General features: G+C 42.8%; 1 protein-coding gene across 5 annotated transcripts in view; it reads right to left on the reverse strand.

Annotated features, from left to right (window-relative positions):
• The window catches only part of WDR7 (WD repeat domain 7), a 221,697-nt gene extending 196,351 nt beyond the window's left edge, over positions 1-25,346 (reverse strand). For 2 of the 5 annotated variants that reach the window (XM_083402630.1, XM_083402629.1), the window contains exons 1-7: positions 25,146-25,346; positions 7,122-7,293; positions 4,845-4,951; positions 3,495-3,573; positions 2,344-2,518; positions 2,164-2,240; positions 1,117-1,236 (exon numbers count right to left, since the gene is read on the reverse strand). In XM_083402630.1, coding sequence (XP_083258756.1) covers positions 1,117-1,236; positions 2,164-2,240; positions 2,344-2,518; positions 3,495-3,573; positions 4,845-4,951; positions 7,122-7,280 — 717 coding nt within the window. In that variant the 5' untranslated portion in view covers positions 7,281-7,293; positions 25,146-25,346. The remainder of the gene's footprint in view (positions 1-1,116; positions 1,237-2,163; positions 2,241-2,343; positions 2,519-3,494; positions 3,574-4,844; positions 4,952-7,121; positions 7,294-25,145) is intronic. The other 3 variants (XM_083402632.1, XM_083402631.1, XM_083402633.1) reach the window with 2 other exon arrangements.
• Between the last annotated feature and the right edge of the window lie 26 nt (positions 25,347-25,372).

The following is a 25,372-nucleotide window of genomic DNA, read 5'->3' on the forward strand; positions in this document are numbered from 1 at the left end:
AAATAGAACTCTTTCTCTGTGTCCCAACTTAGAACCCCACCCTCTTGAAATCACAAATGGTCAGAGAGAGCGCAGTTTTCCTCCCAATTGCAAAGGCCGCCGGGACCACATAACACCGGTCCTGAGAGATCTGCACTGGCTCCCAGTACGTTTCCGAGCACAATTCAAAGTGTTGGTGCTGACCTTTAAAGCCCTAAACGGCCTCGGTCCTATATACCTTAAGGAGCGTCTCCACCCCCATCATTCAGCCTGGACACTGAGTTCCAGCTCCGAGGGTTTTCTGGCGGTTCCCTCATTGCGAGAAGTGAGGTTACAGGGAACCAGGCAGAGGGCCTTCTGGGTAGTGGCGCCCACCTTGTGGAACGCCCTCCCTTCAGATGTGAAGGAAATAAGCAGCTATCTTCTCTTTAAAAGACATCTGAAGGCAGCCCTGTTTAGGGAAGTTTTTATTATTTAATGCTGTATTGTTTTTAACACTTGATTGGAAGCCGCCCAGAGTGGCTGGGGAAACTCAGCCAGATGGGCGGGGTATAAATAATAAATATTATTATTATTATTATTATTATTATTATTATTATTATTATTATAGCACACGGCAAAGAAGGAAGACTTCTCTTCTCAGCTCAGCAATTAGAACAGCCTTATGCTTACTCTGGAAAGGCACTTTTTGTCCCTCTGTTACAGCACCACTGCTAGAAGTTGTCTTGCTCAGGAAACAGAATGGAGCACATGTTCCTGCTTTCTGAAATCTAAAACCTCCCAAAACTGGTGCTGGACCAGAGGGAGAAAAGGCACATTTCCAAAGTAAACAGATACCCAATTTTGCTGGTACCTGAAGCAGCCTGATGAACCGGATCCAAGCCATAGGTTTACCACTCCTGCATCAAAATTTACCTTAGAATCTGAATAAAGCCTGTAGTATTATAAAACAAAAGCAACACGCCAGCAACAGGGTGAGCTCACATGCACTGAAGAGATTATGTGTTTGATGAAATCAAAATCCAATTGATTTATAATCTGACTATCCTAAGCTTCCTTGCATACGTGTCTCACTGACAGTAGTTGTAGCTTGCAGAATAAAGAAAATCCAGCTTTTACTTAACTGGTTATCCTTACCCTCCAGTATTTAGAACAAACTACCAAAAGTGATCTTTGGGTAAATGCACAGAAAGAAATACTTTGGCAGTTTTGACAGTAAATTGGTTTAGACTCCTCTTCAAAGATTGGCTCTGTATCCTATAAAGAGAGAGGAAAGCATTTCAGTCACTCATGCAATGATCTCCAATACATTACATTCCTCGACTCCTTCTTTGCACTCCGATAATTAATACAACTAATCAGATTGTTCCTTTTTCTTACTGGTTTTTCCTGCCACACAAACTTTTTTGTAGCTTTAAAACTTAGCTTGAGAGGAACTGATTTTAAACTTATATTGGGCTGGATCCAGACCTTGCCTTCCATGGATAAAAAGTTCCATTCTGTCCACAGAAGGAATTTCATCCAGTGAAGTGATCCCATAATTCTTTCTCCACTGCAGGCCCCAGAACCACTTCCCACACTGTTCACCTGCAGAGACAAAGTCTGCATCCAACCATAACTACCTTTCAAGAATTAGCTGGGGGACATGCTCGCCTTCATCTTCAGTAAGCAATTTTCATGTAGCATGATGGCTACATCTTGCATTCACTTGCTGAAGTAGTAAATTATGTTTGTGCCTTAGAAATAGACATCCCCCCTTCTCAAAGTGGCTGAAATGCTTAACAAGCAACACTGGTGATAGGTCATGAAACTAAGGAAGAAATATGTATTAATCCACCTTTTCCAAAAGGAAGGAACAAAACCAGGAAAAGGTTTATATATATATATATTTGTGTGTGTGTTTATATGTTAAAAACTAGACATTCTCTATCTGCACGTACTGTACCAGACTAAGTCAAGGCATAGTAAACATGTCATAAGAAAAAGCCCTTAAGCAAGCAGATTTTAAACACCATCTGTCCAGAGCAGAAATAGAAGCATTTATGAAAATAAGTCTATATTTGTAATGGGAGCACAGCGAAAGTTACTGTTGATCATTTTTGGCGATAAAGCCAGACTGACTAATAAAGCCAATTCTGGAAGAAGAAAGACTATCGGTATGAATCTGGATCTGTTTCTCTTTACCTGCATGTGATTCACTTCAGAAGTTACGATCCACACTTTCAGAATGCCAGTCACTGAAACGGCCACAACAGTATCCTCTATGGAAAATGAAGACAGAACATCAAGACCTGTACACCAAACATTGTTTCTTAATGGTTGCAGAGAAAGTTCCTGAAAAGTAAGAATCAACCACGGGCTAACCTTGTGTTCTGTGAGATCGAATAACACTCATGGAGCTGATCCAGTCAGGAGAAATCTTTGACACCAAGGAATAAAGAACTTCGAGGCTGGTAGCATCCACGACAAGAATTTCTGGGTAGTGGCCGTGACACAACAGTCTCCCTTCGCGCTGGGTTCCAATTGTGAACTGATAGAACTGGATAGTTAAAAATTGGGGGGGAAAGAAAGATATCAGAAACCTTATAAATTAGTACTCTGAATGTGTGTGCTTGATCCACAATGCAGAATCTTCTTTCAGACCATAGGTGCAATCTATTTTTGTAGAAGAGCAGATTTTCATTTTTATTTAAAAAAGCATCCCATAATAAAAACTATGGGTGGTAACCAACTGCAGTAGCCCTCTCAAACAACAGTAGTTCTGCTAGTGGCAGCCAAAGCCAATGGGTGCCTTGTGCTTGGGAAATACATTGCACAATTCCTAGCAAAACTGCTATTATTATTATTATTATTATTATTATTATTATTATTATTAGCATTCACCTCCCTGCTGACCATTAAGCTTGTGCACGGCTGCAGGTACTGCCACTTTCACAGCAACTTCTATTCTGAAACGTTGTGTGCTAACATTACATTACATATAACTAAAAGAATATCAGAAATCAACGCTGAACAAGTTCTTCAAAGGTCAGCAGTATAATCTTGGGGCCGTGCACTTCACAGCAACAACCTGTGCTTATATGCTGCACTAGATTACAGGAAGTGGGCATTTATTTAGCTTTCTAGTTCCCGCATTACCATTCATTCTTGTTGCAAAATACCACACATCAACTAATAATGGAATTTACTAAACTAATAACAGACCACAGAAACATCTTGCCAATTATCATTTCTACACTCCAGCTGGTACGGAAAGGCAGAAAAACTGGTTCCAGTTACCCCTCACAGAATGTAAGTGTAGTCAACTTGTATTTTTGCCAGTTTTTCTAACACATCATTAACAGTGCACATGTTTCGCAATGCAAAAAACCTCAACCCTCTGATCTGTCGTACTTGTATGAAAACTGGTAACTGAGTTCCTGTAAACTTTGTTAGCTTAAAAAGCAGTTATAGGGAACCCTATATATGCAGTATCACACAAAACCAGTTATGGCTTTTATTTATAAATCATTTACCTGTATACCAGTATGCGTGCAGGCTAATTTAGTAAATTCAATGCATCTGCCATCATTCACATCCCAGAGGCACATCTCCCTAAACAACACAAAAAGGACAATTAACCAATCACCCTCCTGCATTCACATGAACCAATGACTGTATCCGACTAATATTGTTGTTGTTGTTGTTGTTGTTGTTGTTGTTGTTGTTGTTGTTGTTGCTGCTGCTGCTGCTGTTGTTATATTTATTGAATTTACATTCTGCCCTATACCTGCAGGTCTGCACAGAATGACTTTAGCAAATGAAATGGCATGTTAGGGAAGGGGTTGTACCTCTGGTGGGGACACGCCGTGGTCCTTCTGGGGCAGTTTGTCCACGTTTGGTCCCCACCTGCACTCAGCTCTCGCCTGTGGCTCCTAGAAGCTGTCAGCCAGTAACAGCAGCCACACCTTGGGCTGGCCAGCTAAGCCAGGTGAGGGTATCTGATGGCTCTCAAACATACAGGGGAAATTAAGGATTTCCCCTGTATGTCTGGCAGATTAAGCGGATGGGACCAATAGTGGGTCCAACAGTGAAGAAGGCAGTCTCTGCACGTGCTGTAGTAGGAAATGAGTGGCAGATAGGGAACGTCCACCTGGGAACAGAGCCCATATAAGAGAAGGAAAACTCTGATCTTAAACCTCCACTGCCTTACAGGATATCTTTGGGAAAGAAAAGGCTCAGGAGTAAACCCTACACATATTTGGAATGGAGTCTCTATGATGGATGGATGGATGACGTCTTGTATGCCTCCTTCCAGCAACTCCTGCAGCCAAGCTGGTGCCAAATGTATTGTTCTGCTTTCCTTTGGACAGTATCAGCAAGGCCGAGAGTGGGTCTTGTCGTCTGGGCAGGCCAGGACCTCCATACACACTGCCCAGGCTTGTGTCCCAGGCTCACACAGCAGTTTGACTTCACTCCCAGAGGCGCACTCTTTCGTCTCTTGAGATAGAAGGATGCCAACAACCCTCCCTCTCCTCTTAGTGCACCTTCAAATCTACTCAGGGGTTCCCCCAAATCTCTGGAGTAGATTTTAGGGGTGCTGTGAGTGGGGAGGGAAGGAAGCAAACCAGAGGAAGCTCTGGTGTGCTTTGGGAAGTTGTTCTGCATGCACAAAGGGCTCAGTTGGCCACAACCTTGAATCTCTTGGTTGATCTCTTGACATCTCCTTCTGATGAAAGGAGGAGGAAGGGCAAAGGTTCAATGAGTGCTCATGACCCTTTGCACCATGGGTTGCAAGGAGGCTATGATGCTGCACAACAGTGAATATTTCAAGAGAATGAAAAATTGAGAAATCAATCACATGGGTGGGAAGGGGCTATACTTACCCGCTTTCTGATGCACTCACTATATACTGCTTCTCGGACGAAGCACTGGCCTTGGACAAACAAGTAACTGAAGCTGTGTGACCAAACAGCAGGGCTCTAGGATTTATCTGAGATCAGAGAAACAAAGGTATTCAGAATTAACGAGAAAGCACCTGAATTGCCGAGCTTGATCATTGAATCAAAAATTACCATAGGTATGGAGAAAGTATTTTGCCAACTGCTGGTCAGACAAGGTGGTGGCTCTCCATAAAAGCCAACGCCTTTACAATGCCTTGCAAGGGAGTGTGCACAGGACACAAGCATTTTATTTCTAAAAAAGCATTATAATGCTGTAAGGCACAACTATTTTCTTTACAATGAAGTAGCAAAAAGAAAACAAAGGTTCTTCTAGTGCCTCCATCTCCCGGGTTAGATCACTCAATCTGTTGCGCAACCAGTTTCTGCTAGTGCAACTGCTGCATTGGATTCTTCTGTTACATAACATTAAAAGTCACCCATCTGCTACTGCAGGAGGCCTTGGGCTAGTGGACAGAGAACACTGGATACAGCCCAAAGTCTCAAATGACCTAGATGCACTACTGCTTCCCCACCCTTAACTCTGGGTTCTGATGGCCAAAGCAGAAGGTCCTGCAAGACTTCTGAAAGTTGCTCAGGCTTTGACTTTAGCAAGCTGGCAATAGGTGTTCTACAGCATGAGGGCAGCCATTAAGACTACTTCTTTTTGCACCCTTGTTGGTGCTCTTGGTGGTTCTCAGATTTTGTAACGAGACAGAGAAAGAGGCAGCCTCTTAAATTCTGTTATGCTGTTGAGTCTTAATGACACATTCAATGAAATGGAAGCCATTCTTTTAGACGAAAACAAGGAGACTTTCAGTAGTTAAATCTAAGAAGTTCTGTTCCTGGATTAATAATAATAATTTATTATTTATACCCCACCCATCTGGCTGGGTTTCCCCAGCCACTCTGGGCGGCTTCCGGCAAAGTATTAAAAATACATTAAAACATCAGTCATTAAAAACTTCCCTAAACAGGGCTGCCTTCAGATGTCTTCTAAACGTCAGGTGGTTATTCCTGTAAGTGCCTGCTGTTCATAATACCAAACGATTGATCTCACACTCTGTGGCCAATGGCTTGCTTTCTCAGCAAGACCAGTCCACATTTAAGAGTTTTATTTGCATACAGAACCAGTTTACAATTTATGCAAGTTGATGCCTTTTATCCAATTTGTACAGGAAAGTTTTTGCTGTTACACTCCACAGCTTTGCTTCACATGTGTAAGGTATTCCAGGTCAGGAGTACACACCTTTCACTGGCAGAGAACCACAAAATATTCCAGCATAAACACACTGCCTTGTATTGCTGCTTTCACTTCAGAATTGCCTAGCACTATTTGCTTTAAAACAGATCACTTAAAAATGAGTGTCTCTGGCTTTAAATGGCATCCAGGAGCTGCAAGCGGTGTTACCTTGGCCAAATCAGCTGCTATGTGCCTTTCTAATCTAATGTCATAAGGCTACGATTGGTAGAAAAACGTTTTATTTTTAAAGTTACTGGAACTTCACGGAGCAGATCTCTTGTTTAAGCTACCAATAATCAACTGAAAGTTCCATTGCTTCTTGTCGTTTTCTATGTATGTGCAATAGACATGCAATTAGCTTTGAAAGCTCACCCTCATAAAGAGAACAAAGAACATGTACTGGCATACAGAAGATGTGAACTTCAGCTTCTAGTTTATTTATTTGGCATTCAAGCCTGCACGATCTTTAAAGGCTTACTGCAAATACCACCACCACCTAACTATACCACAAACCAAAAAAAAACACAAGCGGACAAGGAGTGCAGTTTTACAAGCAGAATTGTTTACAAGAGACAATGCATTCCCAGGTTCAGCATCTGCATTAGTTATTCATGTTAAATTGATCTAGCAGGTTGACCTCCAAAAGGTCAGGGGGAAGGGAGAACCCAACAGAGCCGCTTTCCAGCAGAATTCATTGATTTTCCATGCTAATGATAAAAAAAATCAACACTCTCTCCTACAAAAGCAACCCTATGAATATCAATAATATATATTGATTGTTATGCATCAGCTCAAGCAGCAAGGTTTTGCTTTGGAAGAAGCAGGCATACCGTAACGATGCCTTACCAGACACGCACTCAAATCTGATTATAAATGTTCAGAAATGTGTTTAAATTGTGTTTCTGCAAAACAGGGCATTAATTACATTTAAACAAACCTAGGCATCATGAAAGATATTGTATAGTGCACAGTTAACTTACCTCCAAATCTGAAGAGAGGTCCCAGAGACATATCTGTCCATCATGACATCCCGTTACAATCATTGACACATCATCCATTAGTAGGATGGCCGATACACAGTGAGTGGGAGCTTTGCGTCCCCATAGCACAATCGGAAGGACCAAACTGTTGCCCGCCATTATGGTATCACACCTGTAAATGCAATATGCATAATGATGATGATTAATTGATATAGATGCCAAAATGGCTTCTTATTTCGATTCCAAAAGTAAAGAATAACCCAACTAATTTTATTAGTATTGAGATAAGATATGTGATGCATTTAAACATCAAAGAGCATTCTACAGAAACACATCTTGATTCAATACCATTGCATGTGCCACCCCCCAAAAAAAACCTGTTTGAAAGCTCTTTAACTTTTTTATTCACCCAGCAAAATTCCAAATGAGTTAAGGTTACCAGGAGAGGGGCAGTGGAATACTCAACATTGAGTTTGTAATGAAGGGTTCTTCAATATTTAATTAAAGAAACTCGTGTGTTAATGTACCGCTGCCTTGCTACTCCACCAGTCATTTAGGGAAAAGAAAGTGCATGTTGTCTATTATCAGCTGTGGCCCAAGAGAAATCATCATTGGGAAATAAATATTTCAGAAGTTCTCAAGTCAAGTAAGATGATGTTCAGTTTCTTTCTCCAAACGATACTTAGCATACACAGAGGCCTCATTTGCACAACACACTAAGACTGTGACTGAGACATAGATACAGACCAATACAAGTGTACACACTGCATTTGTAGAGAGTAAGTCATGCATCCGTGGCAGAGTTTGCTTTCTAAAATCAAAGAAAGACCACGGCAGATACAGAGTAAAAAAAAAAAAAAATCTTCAGGATATGAACCAAAAACAATTACAAAAAATGGCCATATACACATAGACTGGTTATTTGTTACATCTGTTGCAACTGAATGCTTTCTGAAGATTTTTTGATAACAAATATTTGGATTCTATTTGATAAAAGTCTGTACACTATTTTAAAAATGGTTTTCTTACCATTAAGTAAAAAATAGTCATAGGAAGTAGGAGGTAAGTGACGTCTTGCAATATTGGCATTTGTACTTTAAGTTTGTGGGGCAATTATGGGCCTCCCTTTTTGTGATTTTCTCTGGGTTTTTTGCAGTACACACAGAGCTTCAGGAAGAGAGACAACAGCTGGCTATTATTTCACCCTTCAATGCATCATCACTTCAGTGGTAAACAGCTAATTTGGTATGCCATCAAAAAACAAAATCCTTAAAAAAAATTTAATTTGTGCTGCCATAGGAAAATTACACAGCAAAATGTGACCTTTCCAAGGGAAGATGAAGCAGCTTCCACCGTACCCGTTTTTAAGATTATTTCATTATTTAAGATTAACACCACAATGGTTCCTCTTACTCTAAATCATTACATAATTCTTAATGCAGCCAACAATTATTATATAAGGGCACAGGACATCCAAGCAGATCAACACACATTGTACAAGTCAATACGAATTTGACTTATATCACAGTGTCGTACCTATTGCTTTGGGCAGGCTGCACTATCAAATATGACCCTGTCTGACATAACTGACCATGCCACCAGGATCATCTGCCACAGAAAAATATGTAGCCGACCTTCTTCCTATCAAAAGCAACAAGCTTCCTGGCGCCCAAGAACATTTGCTGGCTCTTAGGCGTGCTCAAATCTGCAACTGGTTCCTACCAGGGCCGGATTTAGGTTTGATGAGGCCCTACGCTACTGAAGGTAATGGGGCCCTTTATATGTCTAGCTGTCCTTTGTCAACAACAAATTGTCACTGTTTTTTTGTGTCGAATGTATGCTGTATGGTAATTTATGGACCTAATAGGTATCTAAAGCCATTTGCGCATGTTGCCGTGCAACCAGTCCATGCAGAATGCAGGCACCCTATACACCTGGACGCTCGGGTTGCGAACATGATCTGTGCGGGATGCACGTTCACAACCCACAGTGGTTGCGACAGCGCACATGTGGGTTGCAATTCGGCACTTCGGCGCATGTGCAAAGCCCAATTTAGCGCTTCTGCGCATGCGCAAACTCCGAAACCCAGAAGTAACCCGTTCCGGTACTTCTGGGTTTCAGCGGGTCTGTAACCCGAAAAAATGCAACCTGAAGCATCTGTAACCCAAGGTATGACTGTACAGTGGTACCTCGGGTTACATACACTTCAGGTTACAGACTCTGCTAACCTAGAAATAGTGCTTCAGGTTAAGAACTTTGCTTCAGGATGAGAACAGAAATTGTGCTCTGGCGGCGCAGCAGCAGCGGGAGGCCCCATTAGCTAAAGTGGTGCTTCAGGTTAAGAATAGTTTCAGGTTAAGAACGGACCTCCAGAACGAATTAAGCACTTAACCCGAGGTACCACTGTATATAGAAATGAGCAAACCAGTGATATTTTAGGGAGCAGGAGAGCAGGCAGGGATCATGACTTACACCATAAGAGCCTACACAACACAAAACACTGTTGCTGTATGTTAGGTTTTATTTTATTTGTTTCTTATCTTATATTTTGAAAATGTACATCCAGGGTTTTCCCCCTCTAATTTTTTTTGGGGGGGGGGCGGCAAGAGAGTGGGGCCCTAAGCTATAGCTTGTCTAGCTTATACGTAAATCCGGCACTGGTTCCTATCCAATCCTACCTTTCCATCCATTTCCCCTCCCCAGCTATAATTTGCCGGTGCAAATTTCCCTGGCTCTGAAAGCCTCCCCCAGTTCCCCGTCTCCACCTGTCCCACTGCCTTTGTGGAACAGGCTTCAGTTTGGCTCCCCAGCCTTCACTTTCACCTCAATCCTCAGACAGATTTGGCCAGATTGCCTTTTCAGAAAAGGCTTTGCCTTCTGAGTCCTGACAGAGGCGGCCCATCCCATTTCGCCACCTGAGGAGAAACAGGAAGGTGCTGCCGCACCACCCGTCATCCGCCGAAACCTCGCTTACTTGGGTGATGCAGCAGGCGCTGCCTCTGGGGTTTCTGTCCCCCAAGGTAGCTGCCTCAACTTGCCTCACTGGAGGGCCGGCCCTGCCCTGTGACAATCTAGGTCCTCTAGGTCCTTTCCCTAACCCTGACCCTGCATACAAATCAAGACTCCCAAAGTTTATCACGCTAAACAACCTTCCAAAATTTCTGGTCACCTAAAGCCATTTACGGGGACGCGGGTGGCGCTGTGGGTAAAACCTCAGCGCCTAGGACTTGCTGATCGCATGGTCGGCGGTTCGAATCCCCGCGGAGGGGTGCGCTCCCGTCGTTTAGTCCCAGCGCCTGCCAACCTAGCAGTTCAAAAGCACCTCCGGGTGCAAGTAGATAAATAGGGACCGCTTACCAGCGGGAAGGTAAACGGCATTTCCGTGTGCTGCGCTGGCTCGCCAGATGCAGCTTTGTCATGCTGGCCACGTGACCCGGAAGTGTCTCCGGACAGCGCTGGCCCTTGGCCTCTTTGAGTGAGATGAGCGCACAACCCTAGAGTCTGGCAAGACTGGCCCGTCCGGGCAGGGGTACCTTTACCTTTTTAAAGCCATTTATTTGTTAGCGCTACTGGCAGCTGGACTAAAATTTGCAAGAACATGGTTTGTTAATTGCACCAAAGCACACTGCAATACCTCAGCCTCTCAGTGAAGTAATTCAGGCAAGACCTGCAAATGTCTTGAGCCGGAATATCCAACAGCATGCTGAAGGGAATTTTTGTTACTCAAGTTGGTGGACTAGCTGGACTACCAAAATTATTTTCTGCTTCAAAATGGCTATGTTTTCTTCCTTCTGCAATACAAAAAGTTTTGTGTGTCTTTCATGTGCTGTTCTGCAACTGCTCTGATAAGTGTTTAAAGTCAATAAATTTTGAATATAGCTTATTCAAAGCTTGCCAATTTATTTCAGTCCTCTGAACAACTTCTGTTTACATCAGCCTCTGTTATCTAAACTACACATCTTCCCTTTGGCATAAAACATGTTTAAATCAATCACATACGAAGAACCACACAATCTGGACAGAGAGCAGGGCAAAACACACAAAACAAGAATCAGCTTCAAGGCTGCAATCATACAGTATATTCACTTACATGGGACTCAGTTCTGAGGAGATATGTAGAGTATTATACCGTAAGTGGGCAATGGTCCCAGAATGATGATCTGCAGGTATTAGTTGTACAGAATAAAACACCATATGCTTAAGGTACTAGACCTGGACAGAACTGAACATATTTCTAATTTCATAGCACCCTATTTGCTCAAGGTATCTAGGCACTACTGCAGCACTGAGTAAGTAACACAACTGAAAAAGGTACACATTTTCTCATTTTATTTATTTCTGCCTAATAAAATTACAATATATATTCATAAAAAACAGATTACTTCTTTAAAAGAAGAGGCAAACTCCAATATATTCAGCTTTCAAAAAAATAAATAAAAAATACTGCCCTTCTGCGACTTTCCCAAAACACATTTAAGGTAATGAATTTAATACCACTCTTCCTTCATTCATACAGCGTTGCAAACTTCATTACATCTGTCCATGTAGAACTCAGGAGACATGGAAGTTATCAAACACATTTCGGCATAGAATTGCACAAAATTCCCCAAAATCATGGAATACCATAATGAACAGGACCAATAAGCCGCTATAAACATCTGCATAACAAGCAACCAACACCAAGCTTTCAGAAAGGAAATATTAAATCTAGTCAAAGAAGGAATCTTGTTTTTACAACTACCTGTTTCCTTTCGTTTTTTTAGCGCGGGATCTGAACGCTTTTAGTACTATCTTCATTTTCAAGAAGTGCAAGCTCATTTTGACAGAGGATAGGGCTGGTCGGTTGGAACAGTGCAGGCTTCTTTAACAGTACATTTAGAATACCAAATATATCTCAGTGAAAAAAATCAATATTATCACATCAATGATGGAAAAGTACAGTCACAAACATATTAATCTGCTAACAAACAGTCCTGAAGCTTTCGGGGCATGAATAATTATACTCTGAAGCACATATTTTCTGCAGGACCCGTGCTGGTCCCCAACCCTTGGCTTGGAGAACCTGAAAATATGTCATTAAGAAATCACTTTCTCAGGACCGTCAGAAGGTCCCAACACTCTGTTCTGCCGAAAGAAAACTCAATCCAACTCCCAATGAGTCTGTAAAAAGCTTTAAGCCTTCCAAGTTTTTTTCAGCAGCATATTAGTCTTTTCATTGTTTTTATTTATAGTTTCCTCTGTAAATTTCCACAGACACAAAATAACACAGTCACGATCGCACCAAACGAAAGTGTGTACAACTAGGTTCAACTTAGAGAAGACCCACTGAAATTAATAAACATGACTAAGTTAGGTCAATTAATTTCAATTAGCAGAACAATGCCACCTAAAAGATACTAACTCTCCTGGACTTCAAGTACAAAGAGTTTACTTCCAAATTAGAATCTGCTATGTTTTGTTTCTCATTTACACAATCAGTGTGCACTCCCTTACTTAATTCTTTCACTAAATATGACAACAGGAACTACAACTGTGAGCACTATGCCAAAACGAGTCGATAGGTTGCTTACTTCTTGAATGAGGGCAATTTGTCTCTCCCTAAAGCAGGGTGGGGGGAAATGGTTTTAAGGGAAATTTTGATAAAGGAAGATTAATGGTTATACAACAAAACGGAAAGAAAATTATTGTTTATTATTAAGCAGATAGTGTAACTAAGACATCCCTTTTTCCAGGAAATGCTATGTGGATCTTGCACCTCTGACCTCTCACCAAAGTCTAATTACCGTCAGTGTCATATAAACACATTTCTGTCCACATCAAGCCCCTGCAAATGAAAAGCTTTTTGTTCAGCTGGCTAACACTATATATATAGTGGTACCTCTGGTTATGTACTGAATTCGTTCCAGAGGTCTGTTCTTAACCTGAAACTGTTCTTAACCTGATGAACCACTTTAGCTAATTGGGCCTCCCGCTGCCGCCGTGCCGCTGCTGTGCAATTTCTGTTCTCATCCTGAAGCAAAGTTCTTAACCCGAGGTACTATTTCTGGCGTTCTCGAAGCCACAAATATGAGTCTGACCAAACTGCGGGAGGCAGTGGAAGACAGAAGTGCCTGGCGTGCTCTGGTCCATGGGGTCACGAAGAGGAATAGAATAGAATAGAATAGAATAGAATAGATAGAATCATAGAGTTGGAATAGACCACAAGGGCCATCGAGTCCAACCCCCTGCCAAGCAGGAAACACCATCAGAGCACTCCTGACATATGGTTGTCAAGCCTCTGCTTAAAGACCTCCAAAAAAGGAGACTCCACCACACTCCTTGGCAGCAAATTCCACTGTTGAACAGCTCTTACTGTCAGGAAGTTCTTCCTAATGTTTAGGTGGAATCTTCTTTCTTGTAGTTTGGATCCATTGCTCCGTGTCTGCTTCTCTGGAGCAGCAGAAAACAACCTTTCTCCCTCCTCTATATGACATCCTTTTATATATTTGAACATGGCTATCATATCACCCCTTAACCTCCTCTTCTCCAGGCTAAACATGCCCAGCTCCCTTAGCCGTTCCTCATAAGGCATCGTTTCCAGGCCTTTGACCATTTTGGTTGCCCTCCTCTGGACACGTTCCAGTTTGTCAGTGTCCTTCTTGAACTGTGGTGCCCAGAACTGGACACAGTTCTCCAGGTGAGGTCTGACCAGAGCAGAATACAGTGGCACTATTACTTCCCTTGATCTAGATGCTATACTCCTATTGATGTAGCCCAGAATTGCATTGGCTTTTTTAGCTGCCGCGTCACACTGTTGGCTCATGTCAAGTTTGTGGTCAACCAAGACTCCTAGATCCTTTTCACATGTACTGCTCTCAAGCCAGGTGTCACCCATCTTGTATTTGTGCCTCTCATTTTTTTTTGCCCAAGTGCAATACTTTACATTTCTCCCTGTTAAAGTTCATCTTGTTTGTTTTGGCCCAGTTCTCTAATCTGTCAAGGTCATTTTGAAGTGTGATCCTGTCCTCTGGGGTGTTAGCCACCCCTCCCAGTTTGGTGTCATCTGCAAATTTGATCAGGATGCCCTTGAGTCCATCATCCAAGTCGTTGATAAAGATGTTGAATAAGACCAGGCCCAAGACAGAACCCTGTGGCACCCCACTAGTCACTCTTAGCATCCATGCCACGCCGCACTGAGGCAATAATTGATGCAAAAGGGGCCCAAACCAAGTACTGAGTACATGTGCATGCTTCTACTTCTCAGAGGTCCAATATTGCTCTATTTGCAGTCCTTGTTTTGCTGATTTCATTTAATATTCTAATTTTCTGAGGTTGTTAATTTGGGGTTTTCATCAGCTGCACGCCATGAACATCACAATTATAACAAATAATTCTTGACATATCTCACTTTGCATGTCATGAGTCTATCTCATATATTAGTTTCACCTTTTAAGTTGAATTACTGAAATAAATGAACTTTTCCACGATATTCTAATTTTCCAAGTTTCACTTGTAGTTGCGGACTTTTCAGGGTGTGAACAGCACCCCGGAACGGATCGTGTCCATAAATAGAGGTACCACTGTATAGCCCCTATTTATCATTCATCTTGTTTGTTTTTTGTTTTTTTGTTTTTTTTTGTGCCTAATTAATCCTAGTTCCCAGCTTCAAGGGATGGCTCGGTCACTAGAACATAAAACACTTAATCTCAGGGTTATAGGTTTGAGCCCTACATTGAGCAAAAGATTCCAGCATTGCAGAGGGTTGGACCACATGACCCTTGCGGTCGCTTCCAACTCTACAATTCTATGGGTCTGGCCTGGTGACATGTGGCCTATGTAATTGCCAATGGGAAAGTTTAGATACCAAAAGGTTGAAAGGAAGCGAATGAAGAGCAAAACTTGACACTTTTTAAAGCAAGCTTAAATTAAGGGCAAAAGCCAGGTCTGAATACAATGAAAGCTACTTACATAAACTGTAATTTGACAGCATACAAGGGGGCAAAATAAATGTTAAATCTTTATTCATTATTAATCTGTTTAAACGACAATTGTTTAAAGCAAACAAGCGCTAGGTGGTGATTGGAGAAGACTAAATTATACACCTGTATGCTCAAGCCATGACTCAAATCTGCATTTTGAAGTGTGATGCAAGGTTCAGCTCAGTTGATCCTAATGAACTGTACAGTGGTACCTCGGGTTACAGACGCTTCAGGTTACAGACACTTCAGGTTACAGACTCCGCTAACCCAGAAATATTACCTCGGGTTAAGTACTTTGCTTCATGATGAGAAGAGAAATCGTTCTCGGGCGGCGCGGCAGCAGCAGGAGGCCCCATTAGCTAAAGTGGTGCTTCAGGTTAAGAACAGTTTCAAGTTAAGAACAGACCTCCGGAACGAATTAAGTTCTTAACCTGAGGTACCACTGTATGTCACATAGCAGTCTTACTACCAACGAGCTAACAAATAAAGGTTTTGGGATCTGAACACCACTTCATTGCACCTCAAGAGTTGAGCCAAGGTATCATCTGCACACCAACCTCAACTGATGAACCATAAGTACACATATAAAGCGAGTGATAAAAGTTTTAGAACAAGATTGCAAATGGCACTCAGAATAGTAAGATTAATCTGGTACGTAAGCCCCACACAACACAGCGCCATGGGCACTTATCACATGGTGTTCTCTACTACAACTAGTCATATCCTTGGAAATTAGGATAAATACACAATAATACCATCATCACAATAAATAATATCCAAGATTATAGCTTTATATTAGAGAGGAAATCTCAGTATCGCTTATATTTTCCTACAGGTAAAGGCTTGTATTAAAGTATGGAAAGAGAGAAAGAGAGAGAGAAAACTGTATTGAAAAATCAATAGCTGTAGAATTAAGCTTGGAATCCTGCAAAGCCCAAATGAGCTGGTGTGGAGACAAATGATTAGAGCCGGTTTTGAAGCAATTGTGCTCCATTCTGGTGGTAATAGGAGGATTCAGAAACATTCAGCTTTATTTATATCGCTATTGAAGATCATCGTTGTGTCTACTGTGCCCTTTATATTCAAAAAAGGTTCGGAGGGAAATGGTTGAGTTCTCTGGTAATTTTTAAGTACCAGAAGATTATCTGGGAAGAAATGCTTGTTGACAAAAAAATTTTTTTTTGCTGTATTTGTTAGGAACTTCTGCTGGGCGAGCTGAGGAAAAAAGGGCCAAATTGAAGGCATGAACGCCCCACACAGCAATAATACTCTATGCACTTGTATTTAATGGATTTGAACATTATTTGGTTTTGACAAAGTGCTGCAAATAAAAATCCAAATCACTATTCTGAGCCTGGTTGTTTGAGGGCTTTTAGGAAATTAAGGAGGCAGTTTCAGACCTAGTTGCCATGGAGACCAATCCACATCAACGATCAGTAATCAGTCTATCATTATCCGCAGGAGGGCCAAAGATTGAACTGACCTGGAAAATTAGCTATGCCACTACTTATAAGGGTAATCCCTCAACACAGCTGAGGGAAAGAACTCTGATAATGTGCCAATAAACACAAACATTAACTCATCTGTGCACTCATATGCCTTCCTTCTAGCAGGCTCATCAGCCTTGCAGTATCTCAGGCTTCCAATAGTTGCAAACTTAATCTTTTTCAAACAATGCAAAAACTAAATTGCGAAGGATTTAAGACTTTCCAAATGTGCAAGAACTTAGATCTTTGCAAGTTATACAACTTATAATAAACATTAAAATACCTCCCTTTGTTTTCATTAGAAAGGCACACAGTGGAAACCTTGGATGTAAGTTAAATTACCGTATTTTTTGCTCTATAAGACTCACTTTTTCCCTCCTAAAAAGTAAGGGGAAATGTGTGTGCGTCTTATGGAGTGAATGCAGGCTGTGCAGCTATCCCAGAAGCCAGAACAGCAAGAGGGATTGCTGCTTTCACTGCGCAGCGATCCCTCTTGCTGTTCTGGCTTCTGAGATTCAGAATATTTTTTTTCTTGTTTTCCTCCCCCAAAAACTAGGTGCGTCTTATGGTCTGGTGCGTCTTATAAAGCGAAAAATACGGGTGCATTTCCCCCTGTTCACATGAACTTCTCACTGAATATATGGAAGTGGTGGGGACTGATGCAGCTCCCAAAACTAAGTGGATACCCTGGTTTAGAAAATGAAACCAGTTGACTCCTTTGTCAACAAAGCCAAAGCTTCCTTAGGAGGAAATGAGATAGTAATAAATTTTAACTCCCTTTGCTTCATCTTCCTTTCCTTATAGGTGTAATAGGAACAGATGTTCCAAAGAAAATCCTCACTCTGCATATGACAACAGCAACTAGAACAGACTTCCTCAACCTCTGCCCTCCAGATGTTTTTGGCCTACAACTCCCATGATCCCTAGCTAGCAGGACCAGTGGTCAGGGATGATGGGAATTGTAATCTCAAAACATGCACAGAAATGGAAAGAAGGGAAGGTTCCAACAAAGGAGGAGCGGCTTTTGAAAGCAATGCAGAAACTGAAAGCAAAATTGAGAGATGACAAACTTTTCATAGAAGAATGGAGGCCTTTCATGGGCTATTAAAAAAATTTACAGTGAAATGAAATTGCGGGCAGGACTCGAGATAAAAGCAGCAGAAGAAAAATGACAAAACAATTGCAATAGAGAAACTTTTTGTGATACATAAAGAAATAATGCAGTAGAAAATGTTTGAGTAAAAACACTGTGGAGGGAAGTCAACTTATGAAACAATGTAGTGATTTGAAGGTTATTGTGAAAACGTTTGAAAAAGTTTATTAAAAATTTACACACACAAAGTATAGCTGCAGCACTTTGCACAGCTTTTTGGTTTTTATATCGTCTGTTGTGTTCAATCTGTTCTCTCGGATTTCCATAGAGCATTACTGTGTGGTCAGCCCATACTATATATTCAGCGATGTCAGAGGCATATAAGAGGACAAAGGATGAGAGGAGGAGTGGGGTAAAAGACAAAAGGAATCATGTTCATATCTGGCATTGTATTTATTAATTTATTGCATTTATAGATCACCTTTCTGCCAAAGCACCCAAGGTGGTTTACAGTTTTCAAGTGCTAAAGAAAATTACCGTATTTTTTCGTGTATAAGACACCCCCAAGTATAAGATGACCCCTATTTTTTTAAAACCCCAAAATAAGAAATAAAGTTGTTTAGCTTTTTTGGGGGGGGGTCACTTCCACCAATTGCTCACCCGCCTGCCTGCCACTGCCGATCACTTGCCACAGCCACTGCCGATTGCACACCTCGCCGCAGCTGCAAATTGTCTGCCCGCTCACCACCACCAACAGCCCACACACCCACTTGCCGCAGCCACCAATCGCCTGCCCAACTGCCGCAGCGACAGCTAATCACCGGCAGGCCTTTCCGCAGCCACCAATCACCCACTCAATCTCCTGCCTGCTGCTGCCATTAATCGCACGTCCCCCCCTCTGCATTCACTATCCATGTATAAGACGGCACCCAATTTTTGCCTAATTTTTTAAAGCAAAAAACATTGTCTTATACACGGAAAAATACGGTACAGTGGTGCCCCGCAAGACGAATGCCTCGCAAGACGGAAAACCCGCAAGACGAAAGGGTTTTCTGTCTGCAGAGGCGCTTCGCAAGACGAATTTCCCTATGGGCTTGCTTCGCAAGACAAAAAATGACGAAAATTTTCGGGGGTTTTTTTTGCTTCAAAACCCGTTATTTTGAATCGCTAAGCTGCTAAAAGCATTTTAGCAGCAAAACCGCTAATCCCCCCCCCTTTAAAAAGCCGTTTTTAGCCCTTTTTTAGCCAATAGCGCTAATAGCACTACTCTGTCAATGGGCTTGCTTCGCAAGACGAAAAAACCGCAAGACGAAAAGACCCGCGGAACGGATTCTTTTCGTCTTGCGAGGCACCACTGTATATAAAATGTGAACTTGGCCAGGTGGGTGGAGGCAGTCCAACTGGAGCAAGCCCTGATAATGTTTTTGCATCCCTCCCTCCCTTCGTTCTTCCTTTTCACAGTCAGCATTAGAAACTGATATATAAGTGAGGTGCCAAATAGCCCCTTTAACCAGGGTTACAGTCACCAAAACAGAATGCCTAGTTGTCGTATTTGGGACCAGACTTCTTTTCAATACGACTTTTTGGGTTCCTGAAATTCATTCTGAATGTGTAGATGAAAAATAATGGCTAGAATTCCACAGGATGGGGTGTTAGTGTGTGGAAACAGTCAAGATCCAAGGATCCCCAGGCATGAACCTCCACTTGCTTCTAAGAAAACAGGCACACATGCGCAAATATTTGCCAAATTCATCCCCAAGATGAATTTTTATCCTGCAGTGTTTTAAGCAATGTGTTGGTTTAAGATTACTATAAAAAGTGCGTTACTGTTAAAATTATTCCCTCCACACACTCATTCAGGTACACTATTGGAAACATGCTTCATAGTTTCAAGCGAAAAAAAAGAGACTATTTCAAGCTGTCACAACACAAATCACACTTATGAATTCAGAGCTCAAATCCATAAATTTTTGAAATAATCATTTATGTTTTCCAAAATCATAAGTTATGCACATGAAGACAGCTCCCATACCATTCATAATTTGTTTTACTAACCAAAGAATGAAAAAGGGAACTTTCCCCACAATCTTGAGTTATATCTCTGTTCGAAAGCAAGCTCACATTGCTTGTTCAAGAGGTCTTAAACGGATCTAGAATACTACCTTATAACACATATTCATGGCACAAGTTACACAGAAAAATTTGTATTTCATGGCCCTAATGTATAAAGAGGTGTATTCCTAAGGAATCACAGGGATATTTTTCACCATGGCAAAATTAATCGTCATAACCATCCCTGAAGTTTGTATTCAACACATACTTCCTCAAGAGTAAAAGGTAAAGGTACTCCTGCCCATCAGGGCCAGTCGTGACCGAGACTAGGGTTGCGCACTCATCTCGCTCAAGAGGCCGGGAGCCGGCGCTGTCCAAAGACACTTCCGGGTCACGTGGCCAGTGTGACTAAGCTGCATCTGGCGAGCCAGCACCAGCGCCGCACATGGAAACGCCGTTTACCTTCCCGCTAGAAAGCGGTCCCTATTTATCTACTTGCACTTAGGTGTGCTTTCGAACTGCTAGGTGGGCAGGAGCTGGGACCGAACGACGGGAGCTCACCCCGCCACGGGGATTCGAACCGCCGACCTTTCGATCAGCAGGTCCTAGGCTCTGTGGTTTAACCCAAAGCGCCACCCGCGTCCCTTCCTCAAGAGTAAGTCCACTAGAATAAGCATGATCAGCAATGCCATGCACTTGCACTACAGATTCTGTGGCAGAGGCTAGGATAAAAGAAAGTGCTGAAGACATCAAATGAGCTTTATGGCTCAGACAGGATTTGGATCTGGGTAAAGGTAAAGGGACCCCTGACCATTAGGTCCAGTCGTGGCCGACTCTGGGGTTGCTGCGCTCATCTCACTTTATTGGTCGAGGGAGCCGGCGTACAGCTTCCGGGTCATGTGGCCAGCATGACTGAGCCGCTTCTGGCGAACCAGAGCAGCACACAGAAACACCGTTTACCTTCCCGCCAGAGCGGTACCTATTTATCTACTTGCACTTTGACGTGCTTTCGAACTGCTAGGTTGGCAGGAGCAGGGACCGAACAACGGGATCTCACCCCGTCGCGGGGATTCGAACTGCCGACCTTCTGATCGGCAAGTCCTAGGCTCTGTGGTTTAACCCACAGTGCCACCCGCGTCCCTATTCTACCACACTAGATCTCAGTGTCTCAGTCTTTTCTTTATGTCTAGCATTACTTCAGTGTTTTCTGGCTTATGCTCACCAGAAGACAGAAACATGGCTGTGAAAGGAAATTACTAACTCCTGAAAGTACAACTTGCAACACTCCACTGATCTATCACTGGGTTGTCATAGGCCACCCCTCTGTGAACTGCACAACAAGCATACACAGTTGGCTTTATAGCTCAGTGGGATTTCCTGTGTTCAAGTGCAACACTCTAACCTCTACATATACCATGTTGGTTCTGTTAATATGTATATAGAATAACTGTTTGCAGAAATATGTACACAGTTAAAGATTGTGTAACAGGGTGATTTTTTTATATGCAGTTTGTATCAATACAGCACCGTATTTTTCACTCTATAAGATGCACCAGACCATAAGACGCACCTACTTTTTGGAGGAGGAAAACAAGAAAAAAAATATTCTGAATCTCAGAAGCCAGAACAGCAAGAGGGATCGCTGCGCAGTGAAAGCAGCGATCCCTCTTGCTGCTCTGGCTTCTGGGATAGCTGCGCAGCCTGCATTCGCTCCATAAGACGCACACACATTTCCCCTTACTTTTTAGGAGGGAAGAGGTAGTCTTATAGAGCAAAAAATACAGTACTTTGCTCCATTATGTGTGTGCATGCTCTTGTTCCCCAATATCTCCAACACAGTTGAAACAGTTTTTCCAAACTTTTTGGAAATGTGCTCTCACTTGTAAAGGTAAATCAAGATTATCTCTTTTGGGGGGGTGGGGATACACAACGAGATTTCAAGGTTGGGAAATACCTCATGCTCACCTAGCTCTTATGTCATTAGCAGCACTGATCCAGCACCTCCTCTGTTCCTCGAACCCTCACAACACCTCCATCACATTCACCTTCCTATCCAGCTGTACATACTATCCTCTGCCTCTTCTCCACAAACTCTCTACGTTACCGATGCAACTGAGCACTTCAGGAGTCAAGAGAGATGCAACTTTGCTTGAATTTTGTGGGTTGGAACTGGCATTTTGGGAAACCTTACAGAAGGGTGTGGGGAAACTGCTGCCATCAGCTCCCTGCAGCCCCAGCCAGAACCATCAGCAGTCAGGTATAATGGGAGTTGTAGCCCATCATAATCTGAACAGGGACATGTTTGTCTACCCCTGCCTTACACCTTGATTATTCATGGGTTTCTTGTCAATAAAGCATGCAAAAATATTTGTGCTACATCTATTTGTCCTGGTGTGTGCCATCAACACATTGTTCTATAAGAAACTGACTTAAAGGCTTTGCCCGAAGCTTCTATTCCCAAAGAGATTATATTATTGATCTGAAGTTTATTACACCTTTGTCATACCATTTCCTCCAAGAATGACCTACAGAGCCCCACTATGCTTAGTGCGACTTTTGGTGTATATTGTCTGCCTGTATTAATGACAGCGATCTTACAGATGTTGGAAATATAAGAAATAAATTAGCTAATTGACCAACTGAATGTTTATACCATGCGTTTACTATACTTAAGTAACAGTTATGATAGCAGAAAGGTTATATACCAACACCTGAACCAATTCAAAACTCAGCGGGATGAAATATGAACTTGTATTTAGATTAAAATGCTCAGACGTTACACAGCAACAATTAAAATCACACGCTATTCAGTGGCCATAGAACAAAAGGTTCTTCCAGTGCACTTGTGTTAATTAACTCAAGCTAGTTTCTCAGCACATTTTGCTTCTTGCCAATTCCAGCTGGCTCGATAGGGAGAGAATAAGAAGCTGCTAAACTAGGGGTGTGCTAACCCTCAGTTCAGAGACCTTATCCCTGCCACCCAAACAAATATCCCCACTCCCAAAGAAGCCACTGATTTGACAGCAGAAGCAAACAGGGGGGAAATTCACTAGACACAGAACTGTGGAAGCAGCCCAGCACCCTAATAGCAATGCAAATTGGTCCTCCCCACACATCAGTTTAATTATTTTATCAGCAGACAGGTGTGGTAACTATCCCTAACTGACCTGCACAAATCTACTGAGGGGTGCAAGTGCACCTCCTGTTTCGAAGTAGATGGTGGCTACACACACCTAGCAGCTAGGCCATAGAACAGAAGACATGGATAAAACAGCTATTCATAAATGCAAGAAGCATGCATTATGCCTCTGTCCCTCTTGCAATTTCTGTAAAACTTTGCTAAATCCCCTCCTGAGCCATCCTACCTTCCTCTTGTCAGAACTTTCCTGCCACCTGGGATTTCCTCCTATATCATCCGAATAACAAAGCTGTCATCTTCACAGCATCTCACATACCTTCAACATAAAACTGCTGAATTTCTAATGTTTGTGCTCTCTCAAGCCATACACAGAGTAATTTACCCTGATATTTTATTCTTTTTCATACAAGCTCCTCGCATTCGTCTCTCTTCCAGACACACCATTTCTCTGTCTCATAATGGGATCAACAGCTAATGTGTAAAGAAACAAGTTACAATGCATTATGACGGCCTCAAATCATAAGATTAAAGGTTTCAGTAACAATGTAGGTTGAAATTCTGCTACAGACCCACTTGAACAAGGAGAAAGGGAATGCCAGAATGCCAAGTTTAAGGTGACAACTACCAAAAAACAAGTTTCTAAGTGTATCAATTGTTTATTATTTATCACTCACTTAAGCTGATCTTTGGGGAATGAGGGAAATTTCAAATAACCAACAATTTTCTAGAGGTAAGAGTCACATTGTTTGCAGGGAAAAGAAACAGCTGGAAAGGACTGATAAAGTCTGCCACCCTATCAGTGCCCAAGAAAGTTCAGCCACCCAACTGCATCACCCACAGAAAATAGATGCTTTTTTCTTGTACCAGTAAGAATGGAGTAACTCACTGCTCATGTTGCAGTGGAAACTCAGCCAACTAAGCCTGCCAGACCATGCCAAGCAAATGTTCAGTGGCCATCATCTCTGAAGAAGGGATTTCACACCACAAGGGCAACAGGGCACCAAACAGCCAAGGTAGCATTTACAAACAAAAGATCCTGATCTGGAGATGCAAGTCGCAAGTCCACCAGAGAGAAGGGTTTTGTGAGGAGCCATTAAAGAAGAGGTATCTTCCCAGAAGTCCGGGAAGTATTCTAGGCATAACAGTGACACTGGTTGAACTCTAAAATAGGTGTTTGTTTTGTATGTGGTACTCCACAGTCACCTGCTCTTCCTCACTTTCACCAACACATGGTACGATTAAACAATGGGGTGCCATTCTAAGGCACTAGAATAAAGGAGTTTCCACTCCAGGGCTGAGGATAGGCCTGGCAAAATCAGTCTCAAAGGAGACTGGCCAACAGGTGTCAGTTGCCATTATAGGCAAGGTGGGGGCAGAAGCAAGCAGAAAGCAGCTGATGGCTAAAAAGCAAGGATCTGAAGATGTGCTGGAGGGTATGAAAGGGGCACTCTTGCCCCCCAATGTCAAGTGAAGGGCAGCAGGGCACTTGGCACAGAGGGAATATTGGTGGCACCCTCCTGCTGAAGGAGAGGGCAAAAACTGTACCACAGCAAACCCAGCCATCATCAATAGCCAAAGCAGGAATGACACGCTTTAGACCACTTTTTGAGTGGTTTCAGGAATACGAAGGAGCTGGGGCCCCCATGAAAGCTCATCAGCCCCTTACACTGTGACTTTTGATGGCTTTTCTAGTTATTTTTAAAATGGCATTGCCCTTCCTAGCCTAGAAGCACCTCAGGCCGAGCAACTGGCAATGAAAGCGATCCCACTTAGATATATAACAATCAAGAACGAAAAAATATACGAGGGGCAGGATAGGCGACACTAGGGAGGAAGGGGGCTAGAAGCACGAAATGGGGTGGATTTGACAAGAGGGGCATTGCCAGCCAAGCATCCCCTCGTGGGTTGGGGGGGGGAGCCAAGCTTGGCAAAAAGGGGCGCTTGGTTGAGAGGGTGCCCCTCTGTTACTTCTTTTTATATATAAAAAAGTGGGAACTAAGAAGAGATAGGAGGATGTTGCCTCTGAGCCCTGAAAACCAAAAGTACCAACCCACACACAACGCGAGCTTCTTAGAGTGGGGTGGGGGAAGGACCCAAAGGTAATACTAATAGGAAGCAGCAATTTTTAATTTTTTATTTTAAAAGGAGGGGGTGAGAACACTCTAAGGAGGGAAGGACGCTTCGGTCGACCTGCGAAGGAAGGCAGCAAAAAAGCAAAATTACTCAGCAATGGGGGAGGACAAGAGGGATCTGGGGAGAGTCCTGCTGCACCCACCGCCCCAGGGAAGCACCTACCTGGGTGTGGGCGGGGGCCGCCTCTCCGCCGGCAGAAGAGGCTCCCCGCTTGCCCCCCACCTTCCTCCGGGCTCGCCTGCCGCCCCTCGCCCTCCTTCTCTCTCTCCCTCTCTCTGCCTCAACGCCTGGCGCTGGAAATCAGCTGACGGGCTCCTCCAGCTGCCGCGACTCCCGCTGCAAGTGTCGCAAAAGGCCCGGGCGGCGCTTGGCGGCAGGAGGGGGAGGGA

The sequence above is a fragment of the Podarcis tiliguerta genome (genome assembly GCF_965153285.1).
Source record: "Podarcis tiliguerta genome assembly, chromosome: 11".
NCBI lineage: Eukaryota > Metazoa > Chordata > Lepidosauria > Squamata > Lacertidae > Podarcis > Podarcis tiliguerta.